The sequence below is a fragment of the Phocoena sinus genome, chromosome 5 (assembly GCF_008692025.1).
Source record: "Phocoena sinus isolate mPhoSin1 chromosome 5, mPhoSin1.pri, whole genome shotgun sequence".
Lineage (NCBI taxonomy): Eukaryota > Metazoa > Chordata > Mammalia > Artiodactyla > Phocoenidae > Phocoena > Phocoena sinus.
The window spans coordinates 19,389,285-19,405,426 of NC_045767.1; the positions used below are offsets into that span (position 1 = coordinate 19,389,285).

General features: G+C 34.5%; 1 protein-coding gene across 6 annotated transcripts in view; it reads right to left on the minus strand.

Annotated features, from left to right (window-relative positions):
• Positions 1 to 16,142, minus strand: part of KIAA1109 (KIAA1109 ortholog) — a 209,065-nt gene that overhangs the window by 30,543 nt on the left and 162,380 nt on the right. For 5 of the 6 annotated variants that reach the window (XM_032632285.1, XM_032632284.1, XM_032632286.1 and 2 more), the window contains 9 exons: positions 11,774 to 11,833; positions 9,701 to 9,927; positions 8,401 to 8,531; positions 7,004 to 7,127; positions 5,026 to 5,135; positions 4,272 to 4,362; positions 3,677 to 3,739; positions 1,402 to 1,655; positions 617 to 832 (listed from right to left, as the gene is read on the minus strand). In XM_032632285.1, the coding sequence (XP_032488176.1) occupies positions 617 to 832; positions 1,402 to 1,655; positions 3,677 to 3,739; positions 4,272 to 4,362; positions 5,026 to 5,135; positions 7,004 to 7,127; positions 8,401 to 8,531; positions 9,701 to 9,927; positions 11,774 to 11,833 (1,276 nt within the window). The remainder of the gene's footprint in view (positions 1 to 616; positions 833 to 1,401; positions 1,656 to 3,676; positions 3,740 to 4,271; positions 4,363 to 5,025; positions 5,136 to 7,003; positions 7,128 to 8,400; positions 8,532 to 9,700; positions 9,928 to 11,773; positions 11,834 to 16,142) is intronic. The other variant, XM_032632288.1, reaches the window with a different exon arrangement.

The following is a 16,142-nucleotide window of genomic DNA, read 5'->3' on the forward strand; positions in this document are numbered from 1 at the left end:
ACCCACTCCTTACTCATTCACTCAATTATTAATATTACTGTTTTCCTATAATTCTTTTTTAGATTAGGAAGGAAAAGCAAAACAAATTCAAAGAACAAAATAATCTAACCCTACGCCTGTTTATACCACTATTTCTTCAATGATGGAAACAAATGGTAAAGCTGCAGTTATAGCCTGAACAACATTCCAGTTTACTGAGGTCTCTTTGTGCAGCTGTTTCCCAATCTTTCTTATTTCTTTATGTCATCAAACTTTCAATAACAAGATATCTTTAAGTATTGTACTGTTCTTTGAAACAGAAATGTGCACAATGATGACAGAGACTGAGAAATTCATGCTTATTTAAAGAATTCCAAGGATATAACTATTTTAATTAACAAATTTGCTAGAATCTAAATCAGACGTCCATTTCTAATCACCAGAAAATATTATACACTTGTTTAAAGAAAACAGTATGTTATACAAATAAGCACTCAAACATGCTAATTATAATAAAATATACTCTTTAAGTCTGCATTTTGGGATGTGGTGGGAAATGTTTGTTACGATTAATGATATATAAATAGTAGTTCTAACAAATGAAGTTACTTGTACACCTTTCTGACCAATATCTTACCTTCTCAAGCTTATATCATCATGTTCTTGTAGAAGGGTGGTTGGGTGGAGCACACATTTTCCACTATCAATTTCAACTCGTATATCAAGTTCAAAGTCAATATTTCTCTCTGTAGCTGTGCCACTAAGACTTCTGTTGGCCGGGGCTGTTGGCCAGCGTTCTGTAAATAGCTGATGAACAGCAGCAAAGCCTGTTGCTTTTTTACGAGATGTATGTCTAGAGAAAGAACAACTGGTGATTACATTGTAGTAAACTGGGAAGAGTTTTCAACAAACTATTTTCCAACATGTTATGTGAGCAGTAGTCTGTAAATAAATTTCACTATTTTATAAATTCACACAAATTACCCAACTGGCTCCTACTAATTGAAGGTTTTCTTAAGTTTAATGGAGTCACATTTTATTCAACAACTATGTACTGAGTAACTGTCATGTGTCAGGCAATGTTCTCAGTGCTCAGGACACAGGCACAAGCACTGATATTAAGGAGTCTGAATATCAGCGTATGACCTACATTCTACAACTTGGAGGAGATTTCATTTTTGCAAATTGTAAAATTTTAAATGCTACTTTCTAGATTTTATTAAAAGACATAAAGACAGGGAAAGAAAAAAATAATGCCATATGGAGCTAAATTATATTAGTAAACCATGGATACGTCTCCTAGTCTCACTCTGGGTAGGCACGTTAAGTTTTTTTTTTTTCTGTAAAAATTAACAGTTATATAATGCTTTAAGCTCAGTTCTAGATTCTAAAATACTGCCTAAGGATCTTAAAGCTACTCACGAGGGTTTCCTGTAAATATAGAACCTTTCCCTCTCATGGTCTTCATCCTTTTCATCCTTCTCGGAATCTTCACTGGTAGAAGACAAACTGTCATCCCGTCGGCCCTCCTCAGGTTGGAAAGAAATGCCTGGTGAAAGGCCTCCTGGAGTTTTGGGAGAACTGAACACGGAATATGATCCTTCACTATTTGAGGAGTAATGGGATGGACCTTCAATGGTTACTGACAAAAGGTCCAGTTCTGTCTCCTCTGGAAACTGAATGTAAAGAGAAAAAATATGAATCAGGTTCACATTATAAACCTCTTTTCCCTTAAAAAAAAAAAGAAAAAGAAAAAATATACATTTAAGCGTCTAAAATTTCTCTCAAAATTGAATTTCCTCACTCTGAACTGAAAGATCAGCTTTACAAACATATGAAATGGTACACCAAAGAAGGAAGCAGAAGTTCAAACCACAGAAAGTCATACCACTGACTCACTAAAAATTAGAGTGAAATTTTACTTTCTATAAGCATATATCATCATGTTAATTAGTACAGCATGGGTTAATCATGCTGTGGAGACAAAAGAAACAATGTGATTAACTTTAAATTAGAAGGGCAAGAGAGCAATTAATGATGGAAGAGGATGCAAGTGTCAGTACAGAATGTACTCCGTGCTTCCAGAATACTTTCTGTGGATACATCTTTTTAAAATGGGCCCCTACTGAGCTGAAGAAAGATGTGTAAATAGTTATATAATTAAATAGCAATCAAGCAAACTTAAGAATTCTGTATTTTAAGGCAAATACTTTGTATAATAAATACAATGTCACTCACTGAGGATTGTATCAGGAGACCACTGCATTTAAGTAGGTCAAAAAAAACCCAAAAAACAAACTTCTATGACCTTATTTTGATTCCCAGTTTTGAGATTTGCTCACATATCCTTTGAGGGAATGTGATAAGCCTTTGTAAAGTGTAATGTGCAAGGTACATTGATATTACTACAAGATACATAGTGAAATCCTATAATCAAAATTTCAAACATTTGCAGAATCTAGATTTTCTTCACTTTTTAAAAAATAACATATCATTTAGTAAGTAAGTCAGATTTTATCAGAAAATCTTCAACTTTTAAAGCTGTGGTAAGAGTTTATGTAGATAAATAGCCCTTTGTTTATATTTATTTTCTATTTAACCATGCCTTAATGATCTGTTCTGTAATTCATGATTTTTATACACTATTTTTTATAAACAGAATATACTGCTATTTAAAAATTGGACTTGAATCATTCAAATATTAATGCCTTTAAGAATAACTCAGTCATTTCACAGTATATACATATATCAAATAATTATGTTGTATACTTGAAAATAATGTTATATGTCAATTATCTCGATTTTAAAAATACAGGAAAAAAAGTCAATTAGTAGAATCCATTCAATTCACTGTAAAGGACAGTATTTCCAAGTTCATTTTTAGAAAAAAGGACATGTCTGTCAAGCTCACTCTATTACAACCTAATAGTTCTAAAACAAAATTCGGCTTGACTAAATTCAGTGTAACTACGGGATATATATTGAGACTATCTTAAAAGAGTGGGCGATGGGAAACAAATGTGGAATAAGTTCCAATTTTTAAATGTAACTTGACAGAAAATTTCTAGACAATGATTTATATACCTACTATACAGATACAATTTTAAAATTAAATTTTACTTATATTTAGGGAAAATATGTAGCTTATAAAGGTGTTAACTCAACTTATAAGTGATTGTGTAGCACATTTTCCACACTGTTTTGAACATAATTTTTAATAGACTGCTTTTATACATGCTTTTTTTATACTAGTGACTGAAAATAAATAACACTCGATTAATTTGTTGTTCTGTTGATTCTAGTTTGAATTAGGTAACTAATCTTTTCTTAAAGAAAAGATTCATTTTGCGTTTGAGTGTAGGGAAAAAGAGATTCACTTCAGGATTAGCAAATAACTGTAACAGTTTTTGGTTTATGATTTTGTTGAGTTAATCTGGTGTGCTGATTTAGTCCTTCTTTAATTTTGGAGATTAAATAATTACTATTAAATTATAAGTGAGTATAGAAGTAAAATATATTCATGAAAAAGCTTAGAAAATATAAATGATGAAAAAGAATTGAAACAATCTTAAACCTTTATGTAAAATATCTTCAAGGTCTGAGTTTAGTATGAAATGAGAGGAAGACATTTTGAAAGCAGATTTTCAGAGTGGTTACTTAGTTTGAAAGCAAAATTTATGTTGTTCTTAAAAAGTACCTGAAAATACCCTTCCCCAGGACAGCTGGACTGTGGTGTACTTCCCCATACCGTTTTTTTCAACTTAATTAAAATAATAAGAAAATTTATAAAAATTAATGAAAAATAAAAAACAATGATTTAAAAGTAAACAAAAAACAACAAACATTTTAACATTAATTTTAACATGCTATAAAATTAGAATACAACTTTGACGCTGACCTTTTTTACTACTAGTTTCTGATATTATCTCTATATATTCTGAACAAAAATACATAAACAATAAAATACATTAAGTAAAAACATTCCACATTTACATTTGTGTAAAATACCCAGTTTAATGCAGAGTCAAACTTGAAAGAAAAATTATTCAACAAAATGTTTCTACCTACAAGCAGTATGGAGTCTTTATTCTACATGCAAAACACTAACACCTGCGGCATGGCTCTTCAATAGTGCTCTGCTATTTGGCAACGTACAGACACCTCAACCATCACAATCCACACTTTCACTGTAAGTAGGAACTACTATTTCTAAACTGCGTAACTACTATAATTTTGTAATTACTAAAAATTATTTAGCACTGTGTATCTCTAACAAATAGTATCTCTCTTACTGTATCTTGGATATTGAAAGTGACTCTGGGTCCAGGAGATGCTGCATCCACCCGGATTTCTGGGAGCTCCTCAGTTTCACCTACTCGAGAACTATAATAAAATATAAAGTTATAAAACATTAATATTCGTGTTCAAAAAAAACCCCTGGACTTTATAAAAGTCTGATTAATGACATTAACACTTTATTTCTAAATATTTACCTTATCCAAGGATTGAACTTTTGGTATTCCATTTCTTAACCTTTAGCATCTCATAAAAAAAAAGTTCATTGCTTTAACACAAGATTTCCTAAAATTAAGCCTTATGAAAAAGAATTTATACTTACTTTATAGTGTTCATTTACTAGTAAAACTATATTTTTCTTCAATAATAAGTAAAATTTCCATTTTTCATGTTAAATGTGTGTATAATCACACTTTTTCTAAAATGACAAATTTAGAGCTACTAACATGCAAATATTCATTTCTTTGGATAGTCTATAAGTTTACGCATAAACTTGTCTAAATAGCAGTGTACTTCATTACTAAAAAGCACACAATGACTTTTATAATATAAAAGTAGAGTATAAATGAGATAGAGGGATTCCTCAAACTTCTTAGTTTGACAGTATCCACTATTACTAGTTTTACTAATAAGGTCCATTTGCTACCTTAATTTTGTAATTTCCCCAATTAGAACACAATAAATAAGTAGTGACCTTTGGCAAAAGAGTCAGCAATTTTATTACTTGTTTCATTGGTTGAAATATATTACCTTGCCCTTTCCATTCGCTTAAGAGGTGGTCTTCCAGAAGCTGAAATGGTTTTTGATCGGCTGTAACTTGGTTTGTAACCCAAACCCCACTTATCCTTTAGGGAAGCAGCCTAATGAAAGGGGATAGAAAAAGGGTGACTTTAGGCAGTTGTTTACTGTTGTAATATCTGACTTCAGGTAAAATGTTCTGCTATTAAAGAAGTTATCTTGTCTCCCCCAGGTCAATAACAAGTTATCTTAAATTGTGACTTTAAATGTCACTTAACAACACAGATGGATCAAAGTGCAGCAGGAATCAACTACTCTTAGTCCTAATGTCAATTAGGAAGGCTGTACAAGGAAAATAGGAGCCACCAGCTCGTTTGAGTTGGGAGCAGGGATGAGGGGTACAGAAATAAGGGGAGAAATAAGGAAACAATAAGAAAAGAAAGAAAATGAGAATTAAAAGGAAACATTCTGGGAGAAACGGGAGGGGAGGGGGGAGAAGAGGAGATCAGGGAAGAGGGGGAGGGGGAGGGAGGGAGCGACCACTAATCATCCCGAGTACCACCCAAGGGTACCCCTCCTGACAGAACTCTTTATTACAGAAAAGGAAAGGAAGTGGTGACTGGAACATCCTCCTTGTCACCAAATCCCTCTTCTTCAAATTTGTAGTTTGGGGGGGGCTAGATAGTAAAAAGATTCTAATACAATGGAGACTTAGAAAGCAAGAGGACTAAAAGGGAATTGAGGGGGAAATACCAAATGAGAAAAATGTTAAGAACACAGATTTAATTTCAGTAATTTTCCTAATCCTCTCTACCTAGTTTTATTTTTAACAGTTAATTGCCAAGTCTAAACTAGCTTATAAACAGTATGGCAAGCAATATTTTCATTATGTTGCATGACTGTGAGGAACATAGTGGCAAAAAGTTTAAACACAGAGTTATGCATTACAGAGCATCACTATCCATTTAGTACTATCAGAAGCCAGTGATGAATAAAATTGAATTTTATTCCTAATTTAAATAAATAATTTAGAACACTATTCAAATGAGGTCTAGGACTTCGGTGGTGACCAAGGAAAGAAAGTTCAAGCCGATGAACTCTGGATCCCTGCAATCTTTCCACATTTTCTCTAACCTCAACAGCTCTGATTTAACCAGTTTTTATGTATTGGGGTGACACCCCAAAACCATATTCTGGTTAAAAAAAACTGGAGGGTTTTGCTGACTATATTTTTAAAAATTAGTTTTTCTACTAACAAGACCACCTTGACCCAAAGCAACCTACCTCCATTTGAATAAGTTTTAGAATTATTTTCTACTCTATTTTTCTAGTACATCTATCTATATATTTATTTCGAGCGTTCAGCAATTGGACTAAATCCCAGAATGTGGTAGATAGTAAGGTCAAAGATAAACAACTTGTCCTTTAAGAGACTCAAATACTAGTAAGGGCAACTAAATATGCAAATAATAAAGGTAAGAATAAAGTGCTGACAGTATGTAGTGGCTAAGAGTAAAATCTTCTGTGGAAAATGGGAGGGGTAGAATGGACATCTCAAAAAATTTCACATTTGAATTAGAGACAAAAAAGAAAGTATGACTTCATGAAAGGCAGACAGAACACAGTGGCTAAGGGCATAAACTGTAGAATTCCACTGTTTGGGTTTGAATCTTGGCTCCACTGGAATTACTGACTGTATAACCTTGGTCAAATTGCTTGACCTCTCTGTGCCTCAGTTTCCTCATCTTTAAAATGGGGAAAATAATATAAGCTACCACATAGGGTTGTTGTAAAGATTTAATGGGTTATTGAATGTAAAGTGCTTTAAACAGTGCCTGGTACATAGTAGACATGAGATACACAAATCAAGTGTTATCACTAGCAATGGAGGAAGAAAGAGAACAACGTAAGTATCATCATAAAATTTCATAAAGTGATAAAATGTTTACATAGTCTACTTTAATAAAATTCTCCTTAAATGTTTACTCACTCGCATACTGGACCTCCGTAATTTTTTACGAACATCTCTTCTAATATCATTCACAGCAACAGATTCTAATTGTTGATAACGTTGAATTTCCTGGTTTATGGTTCCTTCACTTGCACCTAGTTTTCTGGATAAAAAACAAATATGGCAGTTAGTGTAATGAGGTAACAAAGTAAGAGTGATTTTTACTTGCTCCTTTTAAAATTCTCTATCAGAATATCAAAGATTATGTATGGACAGGCCAAAATCCTGTATAAACTTAATACTCATATCTGGCAAACTGTAAAAAAAAAAAACAAAACTTTCTCTAATGTTTTAGGAAATGGTTCTTATCCATTTCTACATCAAGAGTCTCTGTGATAATCTCAGGAAAGCTATGGAACCACTTAGCAGAATAGATAGTATGTAACAGATAGTATGTAATATTTTACATATAATTTAAGCCTCAGGTAAGATTTTAGGGGAGGAAGTATATTTTGCTTCAAGTCAGTTTTCCCCTGATAACAAAACTCAAACTGTAATGTAAGTCAACAGGAAAACGTGAATCACTGTATCATAACTGATTTTACAGACAAGTTTTTAGCAAATACCTTTCACTGTACAATGTATACATTTCTGTAAAATCCTCGAATGCAAAAAAACACAGATACAGGAGTACAAAGATTAGAAAAGATGAAGTATGTTTTCCACCTTTGGGGAAAACAAAAATTTCAGTTTGGCAAGAAGAATATTTAGTCTTACAGAGCAAGTATAACCTAGTCAGTACTATTTAGCAGGCTACAGATAAAGAAAAAAATGACTTCCACCTACTCCCCCCTCTTGGCTCACCCTACCCTCACCTCAGTTCTAGTGAACTGCTAATACAGGCAAGCAAAAAGCATGAAGTTTGAATTCAGACAAACACAGGTTCAAATTCCAATTCTTTAATCTCTCCGAGCCAGTTTTCTCATCTATAAAGTTTGGATAATGCCATCTAATCTCATAGAAATGTTGTGAGGATTAAATTGAGATAACACGCCAGAATCACAATAGGTACTTAATAAATTCTAAATTTTCTTCCTCTCTCAAAAATTTGCATTCCAAAAATACTGTTAGCAAAACACTCATATTTACATACATATGTGAAGATACATGTGTATACACGTAGCGATGCATATATGTAACATAAAGTCAGTCATAAACTTCTCAGAAATGGGGAGCTGTGATGAGCACTAGACTAACATTTCTAACTTTATCACTAATGAATGTATGATCTCAGACAAATCACCAAACTTTTCTGGACCTTGGTGATCATTTATAAACTAAATGGGTTGTACTGGCCCCAATCCAGTTTCCGTCACATTTAAAATCTATTCTATTATTAGGGAATACTATACTAAATTAAAAATCATTATACATACTTAAGATCATCTATTACTTTGGCCTGTTCATTCAGTTCTCTGATATCCACTATACGCTTCATAATTTTTCTTCCTCTAAGTTCTCCTGGCTGGCTACAAGATGCTCCTTGTCTTCGATGATCTACAGCTTCCTGAAAAATCAAAAGCATGTCTGTCAGTAACACCCTCAGGTCACAAAGCAAATCTACCCTATCACAGAAATAACACCTTAAATCAAAGGAAGCATGCAAGAATCAAAGCCATCTATATTAAGTAAGATGATTGGAATTCTCCAGTGATTCAAACCCCTTCATTTTCATAAGGAATCCATTTAGTTGCTACCTACGTTTCCCCATGAGTGAGCTCTGCATGCTTTCAGATGGGACTGGCTAGACTGAGGGGAGGCCCACATCTCTGGGTTACACAGATACTCTGCAGGAACAGAATAGCGCTGATGTGGAGGCCTCAGGCCTAGGAGGTGATTTACAAGTCGTTGCCCAAAGGTGAGCTTGTGGCCATCTCCACTTACTGAACTTTCCTCTGAACTCTAAATGGTAAACAGTAATGTTAATTTTTAAAAAATTTCTTTCCAAGAACAAAACTATTTCATGATACAGTAGTTAAAAGATGTTTCAAAAAAATTTTTACGTTGATAATAGAATGAAAGCAGAGAGAAACTTTCTTTTTAACTAATAAATAAGTTTAATAACTAATCAATCTGATACTACAGAATATGTACAGTATAAATGGAAATACACATTTTTAAAATGTATACTTTATTTTGTGTGGGTGTACTTTGCTTTTGACTTTCATTTTTGAACATCATTGAGATAATTCACATGCCATAAAATTGACCCATTTAAAATGTATAATGGTTTATAGTGGTTTTTAGTATAGTCACAAAGTTGTACAGCCATCATCAGAATCTATTTAGAACATTTTCACCGCCTCCCAAACAAAACCTCCTAACATTAGCAGTCTCTTCCCATCCCCTCTCCCAACCCCCTAAACTCTCCCAGTCCTAGGCAACCACTGATCTACTTTCTGTCTCTACAGATCTGCTTGCACTTTGCTTTTACTGTTAACATGTTACCTGTAGGTTAAGGCACAAGTTGGTTGACAGCCGTTATGAAACAAGGAATTCAATTAAAAGACAATATTATGGAATTAAAAAAACAATATTATATAAACGTAGACACAGAGAACCACCACTCCCTTCCTTCCTCCACAATTAGCGACTACAGTAAATAACACTGACCTAATAATATCCCTTTCTCAGGGTAAAAGCCAGTCCTGAAAAAGTCTAACTGAGTTTACTTACAGTATGGATAGTGGGAGACATAGTGTCAACTTCATCTTCATCTGACAGGTCAGCTATGTTCACTGAATTTAGATCGGCAATGTCATCTGTGTCCTCCTCTCCTGTCAGTGTTGTAAGGGTATTGCCCAGAGCGTTAAGTCTTTTGCCAATGTTAGGATCCATGTGGACATCAATCCCACACATTTTCCACAATACATTGAGCGTCCAGGTTCCAGCACTACTACTTTCTGTTTAAATAAAGAAGTGACGTTTTTGGTTAAGTCTTGAGTATAGAAATTTAAATAATTCTACATTCAGGGAATAAAGTGGATGATGGCCCTGTGTAATAACTAATGTCTCTCACAGCTAGATCTGTCAGAAACATGAGACTATGGGATTGATTCCCCTATTGTATAGTGTGCACCTATTGTTTCTCTGTTTTCAGCACTCTTCTTTCCCCATGTGACCTATGAATTCCCTCCTCCCCTAGCCCCCTAGCTGATCTACCTTCCCATGACTATAGTAGGAGAACTGGCACAGCCCTCCCTCATTAGCCAGAATTAATTAGATGATTAGTCTGAGTAAGGGTCAAAGTTGGAAAGCTAAGAATCCTTCCCTGGACTTGAGAAAAGACCGGTCCTTCTCTAGTGACTGCGGGGTGGGGAATGAGGCTCATGAGCTGCTGGCAGCCATGTTTCCTGCCATGTTTCAGGAGGTCAGCAGTAAGCACAAATGAAGCAGCCGGAGAGAAGCAAAGACAAGAGCTGGAAAGAGCCCTGGTGACAGACAGCTGGGATCTTGTTTCCAGTAGTTCCTGAGGGCCCCCTGAATTGACCTGGTTCCTTCTCTTCACTGAGATAGCCATTCCTAAGTTTAACTGTGATCTGCGAATGTTCTTTTAACAAGTTCCCCCTTTTAGTTAAGCCAGTTTGAATATGTTGTTGTCACTTATAAACAAGACCCCTGACAAAGACTTTTATGTGACCTTCCTCCCAATATGTATGTTTACCTCAGTTATCACCTTTTCCTTCTAACATTACTGCTGGAAATCTCCTAAACTTTTCAGTTCTCTGTCAGTGGGGACTGCAGGCCTTGCTATTTTCTGAGACAGTTTACTTAGGATGAGCACTGAGACTAGGTTTTGGAGGACAGGAGGAATAGTAAGGAGGAAAGGAACTCTTGCTCATTTAATCAGCTTCTCCCCTCTCAACATTTTAAGCGCTCTTAAATAAACATCTCCATTTATCTTACCCTAGTTTTATACCAGTAGAAATAATAAAAATTTACACTATGCTGTCATCTTAGTTAAGACAGATTATTACTTCTATGGTTATCTCCTAACCAGTTTCCTAGATTTTTCTCCTCTCTAATCCTTGAAAGTGTCCCTTTGATACTGTCACATCTGCTTTCTTGCTCAAAAAAACTCAGTGGCTTTCTCACTGTCCACCAAATGAAGTTCAAATTCCTTAATTTGGGATTTAAGATTTTTCTCATCTTATTTTCACATAACTCTATTCCAGCCAATTTGGACAACTCTAACTAGACACTGTGTTCTGACATCATGGCAGGTATTATTCTCTCCGCCTGAATTTTCTCTATTCATATTTTCCAGTTTTTGCTTAAGAAACAATTTTATCCATCTTTCAAGTCCTTGTTTAAATGCTTTTTCTTCCGTAAAGCTTTCTCTCATTCCAGTATCCTTTGAAATTTAGAAATTTTATCTCCCTCCTGTAAATTTCATTAGCAATTGGAATTTTATATATTTTTTGAACTTATCACTTATTGCAGTTTAGTTATGCTGCAGAGTTGTAACCACCTTATTAGAATTTAAACTTATATGGCATAGAAAGTATATCTTATTCATCTTTGTCTTTCCCAAAACATTGTCGTGTATCTTGTACACTGATGGTGTCTAATTAATTGTTAGGTAAATAAAAATATGCTAATATGATTGCAAAATAGTTTTTAAAAATTAGGGAATACCAGAATGAGTTTAGTTAAAAGAGCCTCTAATATAAAGGCAGGAAAAATGGATAAAAAAAGCAGAATTCTACCAGATATATATAGCAAAAGTAATACCAAAGGTGAACTTACCAGCAGCTGCTTGTCCTGTAGTCCTGGAACATACTTCATAGGTACCATCTGGAACTACACCTGCACAAAAATCACCCCCAAAATAAGTTTCAATAAAATTATGCTTGTGGTTAAATATTACACTGCAATTTTTCTTCCAAAAATGATTACCTAAACAGGATTACTAGCCTCTCTAGGTTTCAGTTTCTTTTTTTTAAATTTAATTTATTAATTAATTTATTTTACACAGCAGGTTCTTATTAGTTAACTATCTGATACATCTTAGTGTATTAGGTTTCAGTTTCTAATCTGGAGAATGAAAGGGCTACCTTAGATGACTTGTGGTATCTATTTCATATCTCACAATATTTTATTCTTATCGATTTTAAGAATTGAACTGCATATACCTGAAACTAATATATTGTAAATCAACCATACCTCAATAAAGAAAAAAAGATTTGACTCCAGTTTTATCTTTACATTCTGCATGTGATTTCCTTATCTGAGTGACAATACCTGGCCAACTCTGAAACTCTAGTTTCCAGATGCTATGACAATTTGTACCATCATGAGTGAATGGCGCTTTGAGAATGCAAATAATTTTAAAATGATTTTTTGATAACTAAGAACTGCCACATTAGGTCACAGACATGATTCATCAACCTTGTCTTTTACTTTGACAAGGATCATTTTATGAGGGAAAAAAAAAGATTGCCTGCCATGATGTCAACCTCCTAAGGTCAGCCTCCTAAGGTCATGGACCTATCCCCAGAACATATCTAACTTTAACTTTGAAACATTTACTACTTCTTAGCTTTAATCAGATAATTTCAGCTTTTTTAAGAGGTTAATTAAATCAACAAAAGACATAACATCCTTGAAATAACTTTTAAACAAAGTAGAGCCTAAAGATAGAATTAAGACCCTTTCTCAGTAATCCTTAATGGAAACCAAATTTCAATCTAAACCTGACAGTATATATACCGTAAATAAAATGTCCTTTTGCAATTCATTCCATATTCTAAACTGGTATTCAAATGTTATGCAAATGTGAGTTGTAGAAATACTACAATTTAGGGACTTCCCTGGTGGTCCAGTGGTTAAGACTCCACGCTCCCAATGCAGGGGGCCTGGGTTTCATCCCTGGTCAGGGAACTAGATCCCGCATGCCACAACTAAGACCCGGTACAGCCAAATAAATAAATTAATTTTTTTAAAAAAAGGAAATACTACAATTTATTTTGGGAGAAAGGGTCTATAAATGACAATTTCTATTATGTATTTTTTAAGATAGTGCCAATAACTTTAAAATCTAAATTATATTTTTGAACCATATTGTACTTGTGCCTCACATACAAATTATAAAAAAGAATTAGATCTTGTTTGGGGGTAAAAGATTGCCTAATTCACCTTTAATGTCATAGTTATAAATCAGAGCAAAAAAACCCTAGACTACCCTTTCAAATCTTAAGACTGCTAGAATGAAAAGAAAAGCCTCTGAAATTGGAGTAATATAACTAAGGCCAAATGAAAGTAAGAAACAGTAAATTTAAAAAGGGTAGAAAACATCGGGGACTTCCAATCCCAAGAAGTGCTAGAGAATTTCTGAATATTAAGCTAAAAAAAAAGATTATATAAATTCATAGAATACAGAGGTATGATGAATTAATAAGGAACATTAAAATTCTTAGGAGTAGATCTGAATCCTGAAAGTGAGAAGTAGGAAACCAACTGGGCTCTTTCCCACTGTACCTGTCATCTCTGAGTTGGACCAACCAGAATCCAGGATGGCAGTATTCCTGCTGTGACAACCAAATGCTGCTTACCCAGGTGTTAGCAGAAAGCTTGGAATTTTTCAAACTTCTAACGGTTTAGTTTTTCTAAATGCATGTTAAAGAAAAGCGTCTAATCTTTACTATTTAAGTGGTCCATGGAACCCTTCCTATAGATTGTCCTTTCTAATTTTTATTGCACTTCCCCCCAAAATATCATCACCTAGAGAGGAAATTACATCACGCTTTTTTTTTTTTTTGGCCACGCCACTTGGCTTGCCGTCTTAGTTCCCCAACTAGGGATCAAACCTGGGCCCCGCCACTGAAAGCGCCAAGTCCTAACCACGGGACCACCAGGGAATTACTGACGCAGGGCCATCTTTTTTCTAGGGCATGTTTTTTTTTTTTTTTAACGTCTTTACTAGAGTATAATTGCTTTACAATGTTGTGTTAGTTTCTGCTGTATAACAAAGTAAATCAGCTATACATATACATATATCCCCATATCTCCTCCCTCTTGCGTCTCCCTCCCACCCTCCTTATCCCACCCCGCTAGGGTCACAAAGCACCGAGCTGATCTCCCTGTGCTATGCGGCTGCTTCCCACCAGCTACCTATTTTACATTTGGTAGTGTATGTATGCCCATGCCACTCTCTCTTTGTCACAGCTTACCCTTCCCCCTCCCCGTGTCCTCAAGTCCGTTCTCTACATCTTTGTCTTTATTCCTGTCCTGCTCCTAGGTTCGTCAGAGCCATTTTTTTTTTTTTTTTTTTAGATTCCATATATATGTGTTAGCATACAGTATTTGTTTTTCTCTTTCTGACCTACTTCACCCTGTATGACAGACTCTAGGTCCATCCACCTCACTACAAATACCTCAATTTCATTTCTTTTAATGGCTAATATTCCACTGTATATATATGCCACATATTCTTTATCCATTCATCTGTCAGTGGACACTTAGGTTGCTTCCATGTCCTGGCTATTGTAAATAGAGCTACAATGAACATTGTGGTACATGACTCTTTTGGAATTAGGGTTTTCTCAGGGTATATGCCCAGTAGTGGGATTGCTGGGTTGTATGGTAGTTCTATTTTTAGTTTTTTAAGGAACTTCCATATTGTTCTCCATAGTGGCTGTATCAATTTACATTCCCACCAACAGTGAAAGAGGGTTCCCTTTTCTCCACACCCTCTCCAGCATTTATCGTTTGTAGATTTTTTGATGCTGGCCATTCTGAGTGGTGTGAGGTGATACCTCATTGTAGTTTTGATTTGCATTTCTCTAATGATTAGTGATGTTGAGCATCCGTTCATGTGTTTGTTGGCAATCGGTATATCTTCTTCGGAGAAATGTCTATTTAGGTCTTCTGCCCATTTTTGGATTGGGTTGTTTGTTTCTTTGATATTGAGCTGCATGAGCTGCTTGTAAATTTTGGAGATTAATCCTTTGTCAGTTGATTCGTTTGCAAATATTTTCTCCCATTCTGAGGGTTGTCTTTTCGTCTTGTTTATGCTTTCCTTTGCTGTGCAAAAGCTTTTAAGTTTCATTAGGCCCCATTTGTTTATTTTCGTTTTTATTTCCATTTCTCAAAGAGATGGGTCAAAAAGGATCTTGCTGTGATTTACGTCATGGAATGTTCTGCCTATGTTTTCCTCTAAGAGTTTGATAGTGTCTGGCCTTCCATTTAGGTCTTTAATCCATTTTGAGTTTTTTTGTGTGTATGGTGTTAGAGAATGTTCTAATTTCATTCTTTTACATGTAGCTGTCCAGTTTTCTCAGCACCACTTATTGAAGAAGCTGTCTTTTCTCCACTGTATATTCTTGCCTCCTTTATCAAAGATAAGGTGACCATACGTGCGTGGGTTTATCTCTGGGCTTTCTATCCTGTTCCATTGATCTACATTTCTGTTTCTGTAGGGCATGATTTTTAAATGATCTGTGAAAAAAAATCCTAAGGCATAATCCTACTTTTCCTTATTTCTCTGCCCTAAACTCAACTCTTTTTTTAAAAAAATTGTCAGTTATATCCAAGTATACTTACTCCTAATAAAAACTACACTAATAAAAACTACAAAATAGTAAACTAATTGGTGAATCTGTAATTTGGAATTCTTTTATGTCAGCAAAACAACTACTCTACTCATCTCGTTTGCCACTCTCCCAAAACACCAAACAATAAGCATGTTACAAAAACAAGTCATTTGATACCCTCCAAAGCCCCAAATAAATTATGATTATCGCAATTATCAGCATGTTAGTGTTCTACTTTGCTGGTATAATATCCATTGAGGTGCCGAGTTATTGTTTATATTTTTTAATATATGTTTTTGACTTTGAGTCAGAGGCATATTTCTTATGCATTTTCCCTTTGTTTAAACTGCTAAGGAAATGGTATCCTTCCTTGCTTCCAAATATATTCTATCCAGTATGACTATAATGATGGCAAAATGTCATCTTAATAAAAATCAATAGGTTTAAATTTATTTTAAGGAAAAAAACACACAAACAAAAGACAGTTATGGTGACTTTTTAAAACATATATAAGAACCATGTAAAATGATTACTTGTAAAAATTTCTGACGAAGGCTAATTTTGGTCTTTTGGGTATTAGGCAT